The sequence below is a fragment of the Xiphias gladius genome, chromosome 21 (assembly GCF_016859285.1).
Source record: "Xiphias gladius isolate SHS-SW01 ecotype Sanya breed wild chromosome 21, ASM1685928v1, whole genome shotgun sequence".
Classification (NCBI taxonomy): Eukaryota; Metazoa; Chordata; class Actinopteri; order Istiophoriformes; family Xiphiidae; genus Xiphias; species Xiphias gladius.
Window position 1 is genome coordinate 25,636,920 of NC_053420.1, and position 18,792 is coordinate 25,655,711.

Consider the following 18,792-nt stretch of genomic DNA (forward strand, 5'->3'; position numbering starts at 1 on the left):
CTGAAGATCGGTGAAGCAACTGATATAATGAAAGGGACTGCAGGGATCATGGAGTGAGAGATTCAGTGTTGATCCAGACTTTTGCAATCAGGTTTCCATAATAGTGTTTCCTGCCTTAATCTGTCCACCCACAGGCTTTAGGGCAGATGAATAATTTTGTCTGTGCACAGTGTCTCATCTATGTCTCTCACATTGCTATGCAACATAACTGGATGGTGTCATCTGATCTCTTATCATCCGCAGCTGGAATACAAATTACTTTACCCACACACTGCTCCTGTGAACGGAAGAACAAGACAGCCACGCCGCCGCTGCTTGTGTTAAATGTAGAAAGGACAGGTGTGTCACCATTTGGCTGCCCTCAGACATATCGCGTGGGTGTCAAAGAGGGGATGATGGGGGTTGGAGGAGTCTGGGTTTGAACCTTCTCTTCCAGGGCTTTGATCTTAGGTGTCAGCGGCGGAGCTAGGGGGCATGTGTCACTCATTAGCAATGTGGTGAGAGTGTGCTGGCTCGCAGGTTTTCTTAGTGTGGAGCAGAGGGGAGAGGATGCTGTGAAAACGGCTGCTCATGGGATGTTCCTGCTAATAAACTCTGAGGGTGGCGTCAGGGCTTGGGGTTGGGGATCTAAAAAAAAAAAAAAAAAAAAAAAAAGCCTGGAGGAAAGCGGTGAAGTACACTTCAATAACTGCCTATGTGTTGATTATTGCTTTGCTTTCATTACCCTTTGTGCTGCACACACTTATGCTAAACTGATAGCACAGGAAGTCGAATAGACGATTTCATTGAAAAGCCCCACTGCCAGCACTCACTGTCTTGGGAGAGGAGGGAAATGGAAACCAGATGTCTGAGATCCACCACGAATATGTCAAAGCTCTCGGACTATGTCAGTTCCTCCATGTCCCATTGGTGGACTGAAACTTTTCTGCACTGTCATCAGTAATGTCTATAATACTCCCTCCCCTGTGGACATCTCATACAGTCTTGGCTGCAGCTACGACCCGGAGACTCCGGGAAACAAGCCTGTCTATTCCAGAGGAGGACTTTTTTTTTTTCTGTTCCTTAGGTTTCAGACCTCACCACATTCCTCAGATTTCAGGGTAACTTCCCATATCCCAAGGCTCAGTCGGGTGGCAAATCTCTCAGCACTCCTTTGTGGATAGATTGCTTTCTCTTGCTTGAGAAAATAACAAGCTATGGAGTAATGACTTAACAAGCAACAGGATAATGGCTTCAACATGTGCAGGACTGTGCGCATGAGTCTGTGTGCGTGCATAGACTTGGGATTGTGCGTGTGCTTGCTTACTCGTTCCGCGCGCGCGCGCGTGTGTGGTTGTGTGTGTGTTTGTGTGTGTGTTTGTGTGCGTCTATTGTTTGGGAACCAATTGTGCACAATCAACTAGTTCTCTGTTTGGTTGGAACTGTTTGAAAGCTGGACTGCAGATGAATAAGTCGCTCTCCTCCAGGTCTGGAGCCTCAGAGCCGTTTGGGGAATCAGCAGCCCACGGTGCGTCACAATGACAGGGACGGCCTGTGGGGTGTCGGCAGGAGTGCCTGGTGTTTTCCATCATAACCAGCTGCTGCGTAGGCCTCCCACACAGAAGAGCACTCCTCAGTGTCTATGCCTGTGTGTTCACCTACATTTGTGTGTTTGTATATGAAGATGTTGGAGATGGTGTAAAAGCATCTGTATTGATGAATGGCAATATGACAGCTGCTGTATGTAATCTGTGTGTGTGTACATGAAGTAGGTTGTTGGTGTTTACTATTTGCAGGTGTGTTTTGACGCCATACATCTGTTCCTGGGGCGGCGCTGCCTCAAGTCTTAACTTTCTTTGATCTCCATAGGAACAAATGGGAAGCACTTGACACCTCAGCCTGCAACAGTGACAAATCTAACTCCTTTTCCTGCTCCAAACATGCCCATCTCTTATGCTGGTGTGGCTTTAAGACTCTGTGGCCTTTGTTAGGCTGTTCATGGGAAACAACACATGCTACAGACTCTATCATGACTCAATTAGCAGTCCTCTTCCTGTCAGTGATGTTAACGTGTGCAAGATATTTAATCACGGCATGATCGGGCTTGCCCAAGTAGGTGGTTCTCCCTTTTCACACACAGTTCCAACAAACCAAAGCCTTGAAAACTAAGGAACCAGTGGGGAAATAATCTGTTTCCCAGCGCACCATGCAATGCTGTTTACACACTGGTTCACAGTGACATGTCCTGACAGGTGGGCACAAATCTATATTACCTCTTTCGTAATACTCTGTTGAAGCCTCCGGCAACAGCTCAACGTCCTTTTGCACCTTGTCTGGGAAAGTATGCTCAGGTGCATTCCAGTGTAGCAAACAGGTGATATTTCCTCCATTGTCAGGCGAGGAAGAGTCTTAAGTGTGGGCTTAACATGTGAGGGGGACTCCCTATGTTTTTAGCCATGCTAGCAGTGTGGCTGTATGGATGGCAAAGTGGGTCTTTTGTTCGGTCGGTCCAATACTTTGGTCCAGACTGGATGGGCATTGCATTTTGTGCAGACATTCACTTTGTCCAGAGGATGAATCATGGTGACTTTGGTGATCCTATGCCTTTTTTTGTAGGATGACATTTTGTGGTTATTAGTCAAAGCACCACCAAGAGGTTAGAATTTTTTTAATTTGCACAGTACTTTGGTTCATGACCAAAAATCTGCAAAACATATTACATTCCCATCAACATCAGCTCTACTTTGTGTTTACTGCTACAAAGAAAATGTTAGCATGCTAACATGCTAAATTATGATGGTGAACATGGTAAACAGACTCTCTAAACATCTTCATGTTATCATTGTTACTGTGACGTTAGCACTTAGCTCAGAGCATGGCTGAGCCTAAGGTCAGCCTTGTTTGATTAAGAAGCGACCAATTAGCATCATGTTCATCTTTTTTTTTTCATTCTGTTAAGACCAGAAGAAAATTTGTTCCTGTTGCTTTTGTCTCCAGCAGACACACTGCTCCTCAGCTGGCCGAGATGCCACGCAGGAATTTGGGAGTAATGAGAGTTAAGAAAGCTGGGTCAGATACTCTCTGAGAATCTCTTGTTTCCCATCCCAGGGTAGAAGTTGGGTTTATTTTCTCCCTCCTTCTCCCTTCACGTCCCATCAGCCCCGGTGTGAGGCAATGCCCCATTAGGACACACAGAGGAAAAGCAGAGAACTCAGGCGCCATCCATCCCTCTACCTCTCCCCCCCTTCTCCTCTCTCTCGCTATGCTTCTCACTGGCATTGAGTCCGCAGCAACACATGTCTCTGATCAAGTCCAGCCTGCGTCATCAGTTAGTAAACTCCAGGCTCCAGGAAAACCAACAGAGAGCACATTCATAGCCGGCGACCCTGTGACTGAGTGTGTGATTCATTACTCTTTAATATGCACCCCTTACCCCCATCCCTTAACCCACCCAACCACTTCTCCAATTCAGCCTTGGGGCAACTCCACAGCCTGATCAAATCCATCATTAAGCATACTTGTGGTGTTACCACTCTTGGCCTTATTTACCACATGCAGCGGCTGTCTCTGGCCTGTTTGCAGCTCAGTGAAGAGGAATTAGCTCTGCATTCTGACTTTTACATAGGTTCTCTGAACTTAACTGTGTCAGAGAGAGATTACAACAATGGAGAAAATCTTCAACGGACAAGGACTACCACCAAACGTAGGGAAAGTGAGCACCACCCAAAACATTAGAGAGTAAAGAAGTGCTCTGCAATTCCCAAGTAACATTGCGATGCAGTCATGCTTTATTTGGATTGTCCACCGCTGATAATCAGGTAAATATCAAGTGACTGTAACGTGTAAGCAAAACGGCAACTGACTTTCAGGTGATAGTCACATGTGTGAATGTCAGCCTACACATATCCAGTGTCTATGTTATGGTTTATCCTGAGCCGGTCATTGACAAGCAGCAGAATGAACTGCAGTCTGGAGTTCAAGTGTCTGAAGGTGGTTCCTGGGAGAGTTCTCTCCAGGTCTTGTGTCATGAGTGCAGGATGAGTCCTGTTTATGAGATGCTGACAGCTCTTTCCTGTCTCCCAGGCCATGAGACCAAACTGCTGCTGCACCGAAGGCCACTCTTTAGTTCCTGACCACCCAACTCCACCCCGAAAGCATGGATAAAAGACCAGCAATGGGTGGGACAGCTGATTTTTGGGGGGGGGGGGGTTGGACATGGTGCTGGTAGTGGCAAAGTGCAGCAGAAACAGCACTTGAGCTCTGCAGCTCCTCGACCCAGGGCTGCTTTTTTGGGTAAAGTAGGCCAATGTAAACTCCCACTTCCTGTCGGCCTTATCTCAGAGGGGGAGAGATGATCCTTCTGTGAAGAGGGAAAGGGCTGCTGCTCTGTAGGGACTGTTTCAAACACACACACACACACACACACACACACACACACACACACACACACACACACACACATAAATAGAAATACAGCCATGGAGGCAGGCAGAGAGTGAGTGGGAGAGAGCGAGCGAGTGAGAGAGCGAGGAATACACAAACACAGTGGGGTTCAGGAATGTTAAACACATGCTTTATGGCATAAATAGCAGCCACTTTTGGTAAATTACAGTGAGTGCTCTGGCACTGTAAAGCACACAGCAGGAAAACGCTCTCACATTTCAGATCCAGGCCCTCCACTTTCCCCAAGGAACAAGAAGGGGAGCATGTTGTGTTTTCATTTCTCTATAAAAAGGCAGAAATAAGTACAGCAATGTGTGATGCAGCAAAGATTTGAAATGTATGAGTTTATACTGGCCAAATGAGGCTGCGCAGCGTCTGCGGCAATGTTGACCTAATAAGACTTGAAAGGTGAAGACAAGATGGGCAGAAATGTTGATATATAGATTTTTTTTTTTTTTAACCCTTACCCGCTCTGCAGAGGCAGCACCTCATCAATAATGAAGTGATAAGAGACTGCACGGATGAAAATCATCAACAATAGTCAAACAACAGGCAATCTTCAGAATAGAGTGTAAATGAGGGACTTGTTTCAATTGTCCTTGCTGGCAGAGCTAACACCCTCACCTCAGGACATATCAGCTGACCTCATCAAAATAGTCCTGTGCTAACCTCCAACAGCTGAGATTTTAATAGCCCCTCTATCCATCCAAGAGCATCCTGGGAAGAAGACACAAGAACATAATGGCCAAATGGAACCACAATCAAGGACTCTCACATTAGTTCCACATTAGACAGATGTTTTAGGAACTGTATAAGCAGTTTTGTTTGAAGCACAGAGTGTGTGAGGTGAGTCACTGCTCCATGCTACAGTGGTCGTTTTGGCTGGTAGCGGTGAGCACATTTCCCTGACTCAGAAGGAAATAAGGAACTGTGCCGTGGAACAGCTTACCTCACTCTGTGCTGGCCGGACTGAGTCTCAGCCCACGCACACCGACTGACAGACTGACTGACTAGTGGCTTGACTTACTGACTGAGAGCAGAGGAGCCATGGGAACCTAAAGCTCCAGTCTGGGCAAACTCTGACTCACTGTCTAGGCGGAGGAAGAGGAGAATGTTATACTCTCCCTGAGGAGGAAAAAAATATACACACACACTGCAATCACGGACACAGCTTACTAGAATTCCACTTTAGGATCATTTCAAGAGCTGTAGTGAGCACATATGTCTCCATGTTAAATCTTGGGATTGACCGATAACAGAAGTTGACTTTCACTCAAGTTGTCTTTTAACTATACACGCAGACACACACTCATGTTCACATTTCCAACAGTGTTTGCACAGTGACAGTGAGAGGTAGATGGCAGGTGGAAACTGGAAGCAGGTGCATTCATTTGTTCCCGTCCATCACACAGTGTGTTCACCTGCACATCTGCAATTCAGCTTCAGGACAATGATCAGTTCACTCGCCACTCCTCGTGTCAAAATGCTGAACAGAAAGCTCCCAGTTAATGATCAAACAGACTTTTATAACTAACGAATCAAGGGCACCTATTTCCACATCATATCAAAGAGGAGATGAAAGTGTACAAATGTGGAAATATTTTTACACTAATGCAAATGAGAGCAGGTTTTAATAAACATAAATTACTTTATTGAATGAAAATTTATCAGTTACAACATACAAGAAATAGAAGTGAACACACAAGCATGGTACAAAATTGAAATAACACATCATCTGCACATTGCACTATAAAACACTGCCATAAAATGTTTAGGAAAGTTAAAAAATCATCTTTCGTCCATTTATAGGGTTATGATCACATATTAGTTAACCATGTCTTCATGGTGTAAACTTTAAAATTCTTTGGTCCCAGCCTTATTGCATTTTCAAACTGTTTGGTGCTAATTTATACTAATACTGAAATCAATGTCGTTCTAACGCCACAAATACTAACTGAGGTAAAAAAAAAAGAAAAAAAAAAGGCACATTTTGGTTTCAAAAGTTATACAATTTGAAGGCACAAACTCATTTAAGTTACAAAATATGGCTTTGGCTGGTATTATTAACACTGTAGTAACCTTGAGTGAATGGCTTACATTGTCATCCACGTTGCAGTGGAGCTGCAAAGTGAAGCTTATTTAGAAAATAACAGAACGGCTTTTCCTATCTCTGACACTCATCAGATTAAAGAGAAGCTTTGGATGTAGTCAAAACAGAGGCTTAAAAGGATCCCCACTGGTGAAAAAGACTAACTGATGCCATTCTTTTGTGATGACATGCTTCCTCTTTTTTCTTAAGCAAACCAAGGGCAGTGGAAGTCACCTGCTATCAACCGGCGAAGGTCATGGCTGTAGCACCTGTTAGCACCTCGTCTATCTACGCCACAGTACCAGGGACAGCTGTGTGTGCATTTGCTTTTGTGTGTGTGTGTGTGTGTGTGTGTGTGTGTGTGTGTGTATTTGAGGCACGCTGAGAGATTCATTCCACCCACGCACCCCTACCTCTCAGCAGCTGTGTCTAGGCCATGATCCTGAGTTGGCCAGCACCAGGACAGAGACAGGAAAGAACACCTCTTACCCCAATGAGTTCACGACATATTTGGTCTTTGGAATGGGCACAATGGCAACAAAGGGACTGATATCAAGTGTGGGCATTGCTCGGTTCAGATTTGGTCCAGCCTCAAGACTTGCGTCTAGAATGGAAGAAAAATCTGCTCCTTAGCGGTTTTTTAATGGAGCAGAGAAGCTAAGACGATTGTAGTGTCAGATCCTTAATGAGGCTTGATTCCCTCCAGGTCGCTCAAAGCAGGCCACTCTTTGTGGCCTTATAGGTCATCAACAGGCCAGCTGGGCTCGTGTAGACCCCCGCTCTGTGTCCACTAGCCCTCCACTGCCCTGCACTCTGAGTGGTTCCCTCTGTCTCTCTCCATGGAGTCTCACACCGTGCTGGAGCAGCACCCTGAGGAGCTGTGTTTCTGCAGCAATGACATGCGGCTGAAGGTGCGAGAGCAGACGCCACACTGGTACTTCTTCACTTCGGCATGGGTCTGCAGATGAGCCCGCAGGTTGGATCGGTCAGCGAAGGCCCGGTTACAGTGGGGGCAGGAGAACGGACGCTCACCTGGACAGAAAAAAAGTGGAAACACATGTCATATGACTTCCCTGGCTTTCCCTTTAGATGTGGCCATAACACTGCCGTCATACAGTGCCAACAGTCAGGCATCTCTGAGCTCACAAGAGCTTTCCATTAACACCTCTCACTCACGCACACACTCACACACACTCAGTCACACGCACACGCATTCTGAAGATAATGAAGAAGCACATGGTAGGCTGGTGGTGGGGTCAGAGCCTGACTGAATTAGCATGATTCAATAAGAGCCAAATGAGATTAGCATGCTGACAAGTTGCTGCAGGTACTAAGTGCTCGGTGATAGCAGAGAGCCTTCAGGCATTCTTTAAACCCTTTTGTCTCCCGTGTCCTTATTTTGTTGTCCTCCCCAGCAGCCGTGATAAGATAATTAGCTGACGAGTCATTGTCGCTGGGACATTAAACACAATGAGTGATCAATGAGCGCAGGGTCTACAGAGGGCGTCCCTATGTGATACTGTCTGCTGATCAAGTGTTGAGCTCATCAAACTGATTGTAATGGATATCCCACTCTCTTACTTCACAGCCCACATGATGAGGGAGTTACCTGGTGACTCACAATGACAGCAATTTACAGTTTAACTGGAACTTGTAGACTTATCTCTTCACTCAAGAATCAAGTGGATATTTAGCAGATGAGGAAGGATGTGTAATGTTGTAGAATGTCTTTAAAAACGAAACCTACCTGTGTGTGTGCGGATGTGGCCGCGCAGCAGCCACGGCCTGGAGAAAGCCTTTCCACAGGTGGTACACACACAGGGCAGGGTGTGCGAGCGGATGTGCATCTTCAGCGCCCCCAGGCTAGTGTACTCTTTGGGGCAGTGTTTGCAGAGGAAGGCTGGCCTGGCTGCTGTGACGGGGGGCTCTCTCTCCTCCTCCTCCTCCGGGGGACTGACATGAGCCATAATGCCAGTGCATTTCATCCGCTGGCGAGGGGCGTATGTGTGCACGGGCTCAGGGCTGGGGGGGTCTGATGTGCGTCCTTCATCCTCCTCTCCACTGCTGCTGGCGCTGCTACTGAGGCTGGACGGGGAGCTGAGGTCCAGGGGGCCTGGAGTGGCGGAGGGCTCTGTTTGGGAAGTGGGCAGGTAGAGGGCAGGCAGGACACTAAGGTCCCACACCAGACCTGTAGTGAAGCAGGTGGCAGCAGAGGTGTTGTCTCCTGATGAGAGCTCAGCAAGAGGATACCTCTCCAGGGAAGTGTCTGAGAGGAGAGGGAAGAGGATGGTTAACACCCACAGCGAGTGTAGGAGAGTACACCATAATTCTGTGACATTTCATTGATTATTATAGAACAATGGACAACAGATTCACCATTTCAAATGCATTTTATTCTTTCACCAACTACACATACTCGGTTTGTAGTTGTTTTGGTTGTAAATTGCCATTTTCTTTTCCCCCTCAACATTTACTGAGCAAAAAGCTGGAGCCATGGGAAGGTCTCGTGGGCCGTTTCCTCCCACGTATTCACAAGGGCTTGTAACATGAATGGTGCTCTGTCTGGTTGCAGAAAAGGGGGGAAAGAGCAACTAACGGGCCCCGACTTGAACAGGGAGTAGCCTGGTTTTTGTTGAACCAGGCACCAACAAATTTTATCTAGAAAATGTCGTTCCATTCGACTAGAAATGAACAACTACACTTAAAAGAACGTGTGTGGGTTTTTTTTCTTTAAATCTAGTTTGCGCAATTACGTAAGGATGCTTTCATAATTCGTTCAAGCAACATACCAACTTCTCAACTCACCATTCTGACATTCCAGTTCACTGTAGTTTGGCTTTTGTTTAGCGAAGTACTTTTTGACCAAGAAAGACCGAGGCATTGTCCTTTTTGGGTGTTAAATAACTGTGCGTAAAAGTATCCTGTGGCCGCGACGCAAAGTTTCACCGAGGGATAAAGAAGTAAATCAAACCGTGGTCCTCGAATCCGTAGGAAAACAGAGAGATATATATATCCTCCTGTGGTCCACAAGTCAGAGTGGACTTCAGCATACAAGTGTGTGTGCAGCTCTCATGAAGAATGACTAAATGCTGGCCTCTGTTCTGAAATACTCTGACACAGGCGGTAGGGGTGTGCTCGCCCCGAGGGCCCTCCCCACCTCCCGTATCACTGCTCAAGTGCGCAGGAAGAAGCTTTTATGCTCACACACTTTACAACAACAAAAACACGAACTGGGAACTGTAGCAAATGACTTGAATTACCATACGTACACGACCACGTGATTTATCCCAAATTATGGTCACACATCGTGGCACCGTGTGGTCCAAATACGCAGATTTGCAGATGGATGGAGAGGTGATGCAAAACAACACTTCAGCCCCTACTATGAGCACTTATGTAAGGAATTCATGTTGTTTCCAATATGTGCTGAGAAACATCTATTCATGCATCCTTCCATTGTACTGGACAGGGCGCCAGGCTATTACAGTGCAGAGACAAATGCGGTGGCGTTCGAAGCTATTCACACATATGACTAATTCTTCATCTGCGTGGCTGCGGATCACTGGGCTACGTCCGTTGACTTGTTCCCACGCAGCCAGTCACCTGTGTTTCCCTCATTTTGGAAGGGAACCAAACAGGGGAATGTGTGATTGTAACTTTCATTAAACTGAAGTTAAGACTACAGCATGACTTTTTTTTTTTTTTTTTTTTTTGATCAAAGATGCCGTTCTAGGACCGGCCCGCGTTTCAACGTGGCAACTACGTTAATTTGGTGTCGTCAGTCCTGTCACCTGCCACACTTCATTTAGTGAAATGACACGGTGGTGCACTTGCCAGTGTACCATTCGCAGAGCCTCAGTAGAGCAACTGCGCCATCTTCTGGAAGAAAGGCAGCAATGGCATATGACCGGTTCATGTCAAGAAACACTGGGTGGCGCCATATGACAGAGGCGCACAGTTGATCAGAGCAGCGCATCCAAGGTGGTCCTAAATGTCAAATGACAGCTCTGGAAAAAGTGTGACCTAAAAAGGGTTTACTCTGTCTCATAGGCCTTCTTGCTTTCCACTAGTTCTAACAGATGCAGTGAACATCCACTGGCTTTTTCTCCGCACTCTCCAATCCTCATCTTCATTGACACTGAGATATGGACTGCTGAACTGAAAAATACGGTATTCACTGTGGACTTACAGCTAGAAAGTGAAAGCTTCATCTCTCGCCTTGATGCTTTTCTTGTGTGCCTTTTCTCCAGGTATTCAAATTTCCTCCCACAGGCCCAAAGATGTGCGGGCTGGAAACGCATTGCCCACAAATCTCAAAGTGAAAAATACACATGCAAACACCTTTTTTTGCTTTAATGCGTCTGGTTATGAATTTCTGTACGATGTGAAGAGGGTCTTGTCTACGTGGGACATTGACAAGACGCCTTCAAAGAGCGTCAAGAGTATTTACAGTACACATCTTAACATGTAACTAAGACTGGTGTCCTCTAGGTGAAGTTCACCATTGTTCACCATTTAATCTGATCAAACTTAGGTGGAGACAAAGAGACACCAGTGTCTCTGACAAAGGATTTGGCTCTTTAAATGCAGCACAGCAAAAATAAACGTATCAAAAGGAGTTCACCTGAGGCAAACGCACACACGCTCCATGTGTACAAACGTGTCAGGTGGCTGTTTTCACCAGAGGCCGTCTAAAATAGCTCGGCCCGGTTACCATGCCTGTGGCTATTCACCTGTAGCGCAGCTGAGGCAGCTGGACAGACGTGCCAAGAAACAAGCAAGCTTGTCAGCAGTGATCTTGACGGCGAAGTCTAGCCTTCGACGAGAATCAAATCAAGCCGCTGGCTCACTCCGCAGCCGCCGATTGGTGGGTTCCTCCGGGCGGGCGGGGACGTGGGCGGGGTCCCCTGCTGCCTGAGATCGGTTGGACATTTGAAATACAAAACAACAGCCGCGTTTCGGGTTTTTACACTTACAACTTTCGCAGGATTATACGATTAATTGCGAGGCACCTGTGAACATTTGCAAACTGACACGCCACAGTGCTCTACGAGTCGAACTGAGAAACACTAACGGCAGGTAAGAAGACGCTGCAGTTATATTACAGAAATACATATACCAGTAAAAATAGGTGAGCAGCATCACTGCTATAGATATTAGACTCATATTGTTCGCTTATTATCTCAGAATGTAGTTTGATGTGAACTGCTGGAAGTTACCGGTTGTCTCGGTTTAGTTTGGTTGCAGCTGTGGAGGTTAAAACGTTGTTAGTTAAACCCTGAGGACACTATGATGCTGCAGACGTGAAACAATGAAAAAAAAAAATGCGTTTAAGCGGAATCCAGATAGTGATACAAGTTTGATTGACTAGGAGTTGATCCTTGTGGCCGCAGTAGTGTTTTTAATCCTATTATTCATGCCTTTATTTCTGTGATGTGTGCCAAACTGCGAGACATTGGGTGAAAACACAACACTCTAGCAATATAACACCATTACAATTAGTGTGAACTGCAGAAACGAATTCAGTGTCCCTTTTGAATTAAGAGCAGTGGCTAAACATAGGGCCATCAGAGCCACTGAAAGATGCAGACCAAGCTTTGCACTACCAAGGGAGCCCCTCCCCCATATATCTAGAAACAGATGGACCCCAACAATGAAATTCTGGGGGAGTGCGAATCATTGTTCAAACCACTGTATTGGAAGAAACTTCATTGGACGTCCAAGTCAGCTGACCAAACATTGCTTGAATTTTGAAAAATGATAATGAAGGAAGGGTCTCATGGCATCACCCACTCCCAAACAGTCAAAGATGGATTAGTGTTAGTGTCAAAGTAGGGAGCAGTGATGCTGTATGAACACGCACATGACTCCGTGAGCCAGTATTTTCTCTCCTCGTAAGCAGCCACAGACTCTCGCAACACGTGAGGTTCCCGCTGAGCAAAGGAAGGAAGGGGGACAGGGACAACGGCAAAGACAAAACACACCAAGAGAATACAAGGAGAAATGTTCAGAACGATCACCCGTCTGTTTTTTGGGGGAGAGGAGGAGACCCCAGAAGAAGTCAAGCCTGGAGAAGTTTTGGAGGAAGGGTGGCTTGTTGTCAGTCATCAAGGTCGGTCATGCAGCTGTGGTGGTTACAGTGTTTTCTCCAAGAAATTGTTATATTTATAATATATGTAATATAACAACATATATACAAATATACAGATTTACAGATTTAAACAGGCATGGGTTGTAGATCATTCTGGTGTTTTCATCGTTACAATTTTAATCTGACGCTGTCGTCTTGTCCGTGTTGGTTAGTGGAGCCTCTGGCACAGTAGGGCAGGGAAGAACGGTTGAAGTCATATCACAGTAATCATAAAGACTACTTTCAATAATAATATTGAACCACATGGTGATTTGATGGCATGATTGAGGACCTACTTTTAATCCAGACAGATCTAAATAGACAAGTTAAAAAACCAAATGTCATCTTAAAAAGCTATTTCCTAAAAGTCTGTTTGCCTCAAACCACGTTTCGATTGTTCAGTAATCTCCCTGTTACTTTTTTAGCTAGAGAACTTCGCATTTTAATGTCATATATTCTGACTGTATATTGAAGTGTACACCTATATGACAAAGATCTACTTGTGTCCCCACAGAGACAAGTTCGTCAGAGAACCAGGACGCAGAGCTGACTGACACCCAACCATTAAACTCTGCTCCTCATGGAGACATAGTTGTAAACATGGAAACTGATACAAGGTGAGGGGCCTTAGAGAATAAAAATATTGAACTGTATATTAACTGTAAACTTTGTAGTTAATTCATAGCTTTATTCCATTTACATAACCCTAACTGTTTAACTTCACTTATTTATCAACTTATATTGATGCATACCAACTCTCAAGGCTGTTAAGTTCAAATACTTGTTTGTGTTTCTCTCCAGCCTGTCAGATCCAGAGCCCACAGTTCAAAGCAGCAACACCACCAGCCCAGCCATCTTTTCTCAGCCTAAAGCCCCGGCAGAGGTGGCACAGTTGACCTGCATCCAGAAAGCTAAGGCCTGGGCAGACCGACACCACATGTCCCGTAACGCCATCCAGCGCCAGAACCGTGTTCGCCACGGAGTCCAACACCACTCCTTCCACCTCCAACAGCCAGGGCACCGCAACCTCAGCCACTGAAGCTCTGGTTGTAAACCAGGAAATAATCTTTCAGCGTACATCATACACATTAAACAAATACTGTAAGACACACATCCACACACAGCTCAGAGTTGACAGAAAAAGCATCATTGCATCTGTTTTTAGACATCTTCAGTTTTGTGCAGATTTAAGCTATACATCTAATCCGGATGAAACCCATTATAACACTTGAAAACTGTTACCAAGTAATAGGCCTCTACATTATATCCTGTACTGTTTATGAATTTGGAATGAAGGTGTTCACTTCATGAAATGAGAAACACTATGTTTTCATATTTTTGTGCATGTGAGTTTGAAATGCAAAATGCATCCTCAAACATTTTGACAAAGTGATGTGATTTGTGTATTGACATGCGTTTACCCATACGAACTTGGTTTAAAACCTCTTTATACAGCAATAAAAAGTATGACTTTGCAGCTTGTGCTTTATTCATTAGTCAAATCATAAAGTCCAAATGGTATTGAACCACTCACAGTTTGACAGGTGCAAACATTGAGATCTCATTGGTTGGGAGGTAATTGCACCTGCTGTGCTTGATTACATGTTAAGCTGAGGGAAGAGTGCTGTTTGTGGGGTAGAATTTTGTACAATAAAGGGGCTTCCTGTGTTCTTGATTTAACTTTGCCTGGGGTGAATAAAGTGAAGATGGATGTTTCTCCTGAAACAAAACTCAACAAGCAGTCAACGTGTAGTTACAAAAGTTTTGCTGATTCGTTTCAGTCGGCTGATGGCTCATCACCCAGTGAACCCAGTGGCTCATCACCCATCACCTGTGACTTGGATAAAAACCATGGTGAGAGGATACAGGTACAGTGAGGTTGACAATCCTCAGCACACAGGATGCTGCTGGAGTTCTCTCCCATTTACACCTGCCATGATGCTAATTTGCAACACTGCAGGTGTAAATCACCTGATTAGATGTCAAGGGAGAAAACAGGCAGGGTCTCTGGGTCTTGAGGACGTGGGCTGAAAGCTATTTGATTAAGACTTGACTAGCAAAATCACCATATTTTCACTCTGCTAAAGGTTTACATGTTGATGCCTTGCTGCCACCACAGATCACAGCCATCTCCCAAAAGAGATCCCTCTAAAAGAGATGGCCTCAGGTAGCCCGAATCTGTTACGCCACAGCCTGTCCAACTTCAAAGAGACAGACAAGGACTGCTCCAGGCAGGACAGCCTCATGCCTCTGTGCGTCGTATCTATCATCTTTGCCATTGGAGTGACCGTTGCTTTGATCCTGCATTTTTATCTGTGGGAAAGTTTGGTATGTCATGCCAAACAACATATGCAAGTTAAACCACCATTGCATCATTTGTCCTCATCACGGTTGCTTCTCAGGTGTTTGTTAAAGGTGTGTTGGTGTCGGATCACGAGCGCTGCAGTGCACTTGGTCAAAAAGTCCTTCATGATCATGGATCGAGTGTGGATGCGGCCATCGCTGCCACCCTGTGTTTGGGTGTTCTGCATCCACACGTGTCAGGTATCGGTGGGTATGTGATTGACTGGCGGTTGATACGCTTGCTGTAAAATATCCACAACTATGTCTCATCACAAATTCATCCATTGCTCATTCTCTTTCTGTAGAGTTGGGGTGATGCTGGTTCATGACATCCATAAGAATGAAACCAAAGTGATAAATTTTCAGGGGACTGCACCTAAAGCACTTACAGAGGAGATGCTGCAAAATGTTTTAGAGCTTGAGGTAATATAAAGGTGAGGAGGTGGCCAGCATTAAATGTTGCTGGTTTCATTATTTAGCTTGTAAACACTTAAACTCTTTTCAGGCAGGTCTACAAGTAGGAGTGCCCGGTATGCTCAGAGGGTTACATCATGCTCACTACCTGTATGGGAGGTAAAAGAGATTGGATAGAGTGATTTTTGGTTTACTGGCATTTTTTTTTTTTTTCCTAGTGTTTCGTTTTCAAAGTTTCAAACACGTTTTACCACAAAATTACTGCAGTCTATCATGGGAAGATGTGGTCACCAGAGCCGCTGCTGTTGCCAAGGAAGGTTTCAATGTGTCTCTCAGTCTGGGTGAGGCAAACAGTCCCTCTACGTTTTTTTCCCTCACCCACTTACAGTATAACCTGATGATGTAGCCTGACCATGATGTACCCGGATGCAACTCATTTGTCGTCTTCTACAGCTGAGGCTATATCGAAGGTAAAAGGTGAGCAGCTACCGCAACGTTTCAGGGGCGTTTTCTTCCCAGGTGGCCAAGCTCTGCGTCCTGGTTCATTTCTGAGGATGCCCCTTCTGGCAGGAGTCCTGGAGGCTGGTCTGTCAAACTTTTATGATGGGAACTTCTCACAAGAGATAGTAGACGAGGTAAATTGCATCCACATATTGAACACCCTGGCGCCAAATCTTACTTTGGTCTTAGTTTAGGAAAGACAATCATTCAAAAGTCAGTTGTTTAACAGCCTTTTCTGTGGTTTCATACAAAGGTGCGGACACATGGAGGGGTCTTGAGCAAAGAAGACCTCTGTAACTACACTGTAGAAGTTGAGCAACCAGTGGAAGGCCTGTATAATGGTACAGACTGAGCTTTTCTCAACAATATACGAAAGAAATGTGTGTGTATTCTTGATACCTTGGTCTACATTGTGTCACTTTTGTCTCAGAGTTTATCATTCAAGTTCCCCCTCCCCCGTCTACCGGTGCTGCATTGATATCAGCTTTCAATTTGTTAGAGGGCCTCCGTCTCAATAAGAACAATAACACAGAAAACCAAACATACCATTGGATTGCTGAGGTACTGGATTGCAAAGCTTTTAATATCAGGGTTTTTTAAATCATGGTCTGGTTGAAATGGTAGTTCTAATACATAAAAAAAAATATATATATATTTTTTTCCCTCTTTCTCTCTATAGGCCCTGAAAGGAGCTTTAGCTTTGGCCAGTGGTTTGGGCGACCCTAAATATAACTCTTCAGTGACTGAGCTGCTCTCTGACATACTGAGGTAAAATACACTGGGGAATCAAAATAGTGATTGGTGACTGGTGTTAATCTGACTGTTATTAAATGGTTGTTTTCTTTATGAAACGTCAGAAAGATGGGAAAATTCACATTATACCCAGAGACATCTCCAAATGTCTAGTCTTATCAGACCAACACTTTAAAACCCCCAAATATTCAGTTTACTTTCTTATATGACCCCGAAAAGCATGGAAATTTCACATTGGAGGAGCTGAAACCAGAGAATATGTAGCATTTTTATTTCTTTAAAATGACGGAAATGATTAATTGATGATCAAAATTAGTTTTCTGTTGATCAACTGCTCAATTCATCCCCCAAGTGTTTCAGTTCAAATTCAGCAAAAACTATCTCAAATCTTATTTTTCATAATACTTTCATATTTAGGTGTCTATAATTGCTTATTTTCATATCTGTTTATTGCGCTATTGTTTTTTGTCATAATTGACTGCCAACTCTACTGCGTTCGGCAAACTTCCTGTTCATTTTCTCTCTGCTTCCGATAAAGTAAGAATAATGCTGAAGTGCTTCGCCAGAGGTTAAGCTACTCCGGTAAAACTCCACCCAAGCACTACTCTGCTATTCAATCCCTCCAGCCTGAGCCGCAGGCTGGACAAGTAATAGTCATGGGATCAGATGACCTCATGGTGTCAGTGGCAAGGTGACTGTTACTACCTACAGACTGGCATGAATTATCACAGCAGAGGGATATGTGTGGTATGTGCTGCTGGCCACAGTGACATTCTCTTATCTTATCTTTTATCTTGTAGTTCCTTGAGCAGGCCGTTTGGGAGCAGACTCATAACTCGGTCAGGTGTTGTTCTCAACAGCCTAATCTTTGACTTCTCCTGGCCAAATAAAACCAGAGGGCAATTCCAAACCAACCAGGTGCACAACTGTTAGAAATCTCACCTAACCAAATCAGGCCGATATGAAGACTGACTTAAATATTTCTATCTGCTTTTCACTTGTGCTATAGAGAAATGGAGTCCAGGCAGGAAAGAGGCCCCTGTCATCTCTCATGCCCACAATAGTGGTGCCAGCCTGGCATAAATGTGGGATCTACATGGCACTAGGCAGCTCAGGTGGACACAAGAGTTTCAGTGCGATCACCCAGGTTTGATCACTTTACATTATAAAGGAGTTTGGATTCTGATTCAGTGGTAGATGTTTGGATTTTTAACGTAAAAAAATTTACCATGTAGACGTTTTGTGCGCTTTAGGTGTTGATGAATGCACTGTCCAACCCTAAAGAGAAAAACGACACCCTCTCCCTGAGAAGAAACAGACTTCTTGATGACTGTAAGTAAATGATACAGAAGTAGCTGACCTTTGCCATTATTGCGGTCACATTAGTAAATCATTTCATATTAGTAATTTCCTGTTTTTCCAAATTCTCCCTCATCAGCTGAGTTTCCAGAAGAGAGTGTGCAGTCTGTGCGTCAAAAGGGCCATGTAGTTCAAAGAGTGAAGACAAACTCTGTTGTCCAGGGGATCCTGAGGAACAAAGATACCATTAAGGCTATAGCATTACCTCAGTTATCTGATGGTTTATCATAGTTTTATAGTTCTCATGAAACATATTGTCCAAAAGACATATTCTGTAGTATCTGGATAAGCTGTTGTTGCACTGAATGATTTAAGTTTATGGCTGTTGTTCTCCAATGTTTGATGCACTTCTGTTACTTTGATCACCAGTCTACAGAGGGCAATCCTCCAACAAATACTTTCTATTAAAGAAGGCACGCTTGTCTATTCACATGAGTCGTCTTAAGACTGATTATAGCCTTGACATACTTGAGCTCCAGACTGATAGTTTCTTCAGTGGGTTTTTATATAACACGTAACAGGTCGAGGAAACATGAGCACTATGCATATGCATGCTGAAGAAAATGAGGGCTGTTACGTAAAGCTGATGTGCCCTCAAGATACTGTCAAGCGCGCATACCGACTATTTCACAGGGTAGAACATATCACATATGGTAAGTCTGCATGCAGACAAACATGTCACTCACAAAACTGTACTCTAGGCATTGGTTGCTATAAGCATTTTTGCTCAATGTCTGTTGACACCATCTCTGTGCAGCTGCTGGTCAGTAATACTCCATCG

General features: G+C 44.6%; 2 protein-coding genes across 9 annotated transcripts; one reads left to right on the top strand and one right to left on the bottom strand.

Annotated features, from left to right (window-relative positions):
* Positions 1-6,067: 6,067 nt before the first annotated feature.
* snai1a (snail family zinc finger 1a) lies at positions 6,068-9,668 on the bottom strand. The gene is made up of 3 exons (XM_040116532.1): positions 9,317-9,668; positions 8,259-8,777; positions 6,068-7,543 (listed from the first exon to the last, which is right to left on the bottom strand). The coding sequence occupies exons 1-3, from the start codon at positions 9,390-9,392 to the stop codon at positions 7,359-7,361; spliced, it is 780 nt and encodes a 259-aa protein (XP_039972466.1). The 5' UTR covers positions 9,393-9,668; the 3' UTR covers positions 6,068-7,358.
* A 1,746-nt stretch (positions 9,669-11,414) lies between these two features.
* On the top strand, positions 11,415-18,441 carry LOC120783497 (glutathione hydrolase 7-like). 8 transcript variants are annotated; one of them, XM_040116574.1, is made up of 19 exons: positions 11,415-11,590; positions 12,392-12,623; positions 13,156-13,258; positions 13,443-14,216; positions 14,423-14,495; positions 14,761-14,969; positions 15,044-15,195; positions 15,290-15,407; positions 15,490-15,514; positions 15,617-15,739; positions 15,852-16,033; positions 16,153-16,240; positions 16,330-16,460; positions 16,579-16,667; positions 17,191-17,343; positions 17,453-17,570; positions 17,662-17,799; positions 17,906-17,984; positions 18,091-18,441. In XM_040116574.1, exons 6-19 carry the CDS (start codon positions 14,799-14,801, stop codon positions 18,240-18,242), a joined length of 1,719 nt encoding a protein of 572 aa, XP_039972508.1. In that variant the 5' UTR covers positions 11,415-11,590; positions 12,392-12,623; positions 13,156-13,258; positions 13,443-14,216; positions 14,423-14,495; positions 14,761-14,798; the 3' UTR covers positions 18,243-18,441. The 8 variants fall into 8 exon arrangements, with proteins under 8 accessions (XP_039972508.1, XP_039972507.1, XP_039972506.1 ...); XM_040116573.1 differs by having other exon boundaries at positions 12,411-12,623; XM_040116572.1 differs by having other exon boundaries at positions 12,414-12,623.
* The last annotated feature ends 351 nt before the right edge of the window (positions 18,442-18,792 follow it).

What these genes read in the sequence shown, in the direction of transcription:
- snai1a (XM_040116532.1), bottom strand. Translation starts at nt 9,392, where the DNA reads ATGCCTCGGTCTTTCTTGGTCAAAAAGTACTTCGCTAAACAAAAGCCA. An exon ending in TGAACTGGAATGTCAGAATG is followed by an intron (nt 8,778 to 9,316) that starts GTGAGTTGAGAA and finishes CTCTCCTCTCAG; the next exon opens with ACACTTCCCTGGAGAGGTAT. An exon ending in CCACATCCGCACACACACAG is followed by an intron (nt 7,544 to 8,258) that starts GTAGGTTTCGTT and finishes TTTTCTGTCCAG; the next exon opens with GTGAGCGTCCGTTCTCCTGC.
- LOC120783497 (XM_040116568.1), top strand. Translation starts at nt 14,348, where the DNA reads ATGGATGTTTCTCCTGAAACAAAACTCAACAAGCAGTCAACGTGTAGT. An exon ending in TTTATCTGTGGGAAAGTTTG is followed by an intron (nt 14,970 to 15,043) that starts GTATGTCATGCC and finishes GTTGCTTCTCAG; the next exon opens with GTGTTTGTTAAAGGTGTGTT. An exon ending in GGCAATTCCAAACCAACCAG is followed by an intron (nt 17,571 to 17,661) that starts GTGCACAACTGT and finishes CTTGTGCTATAG; the next exon opens with AGAAATGGAGTCCAGGCAGG.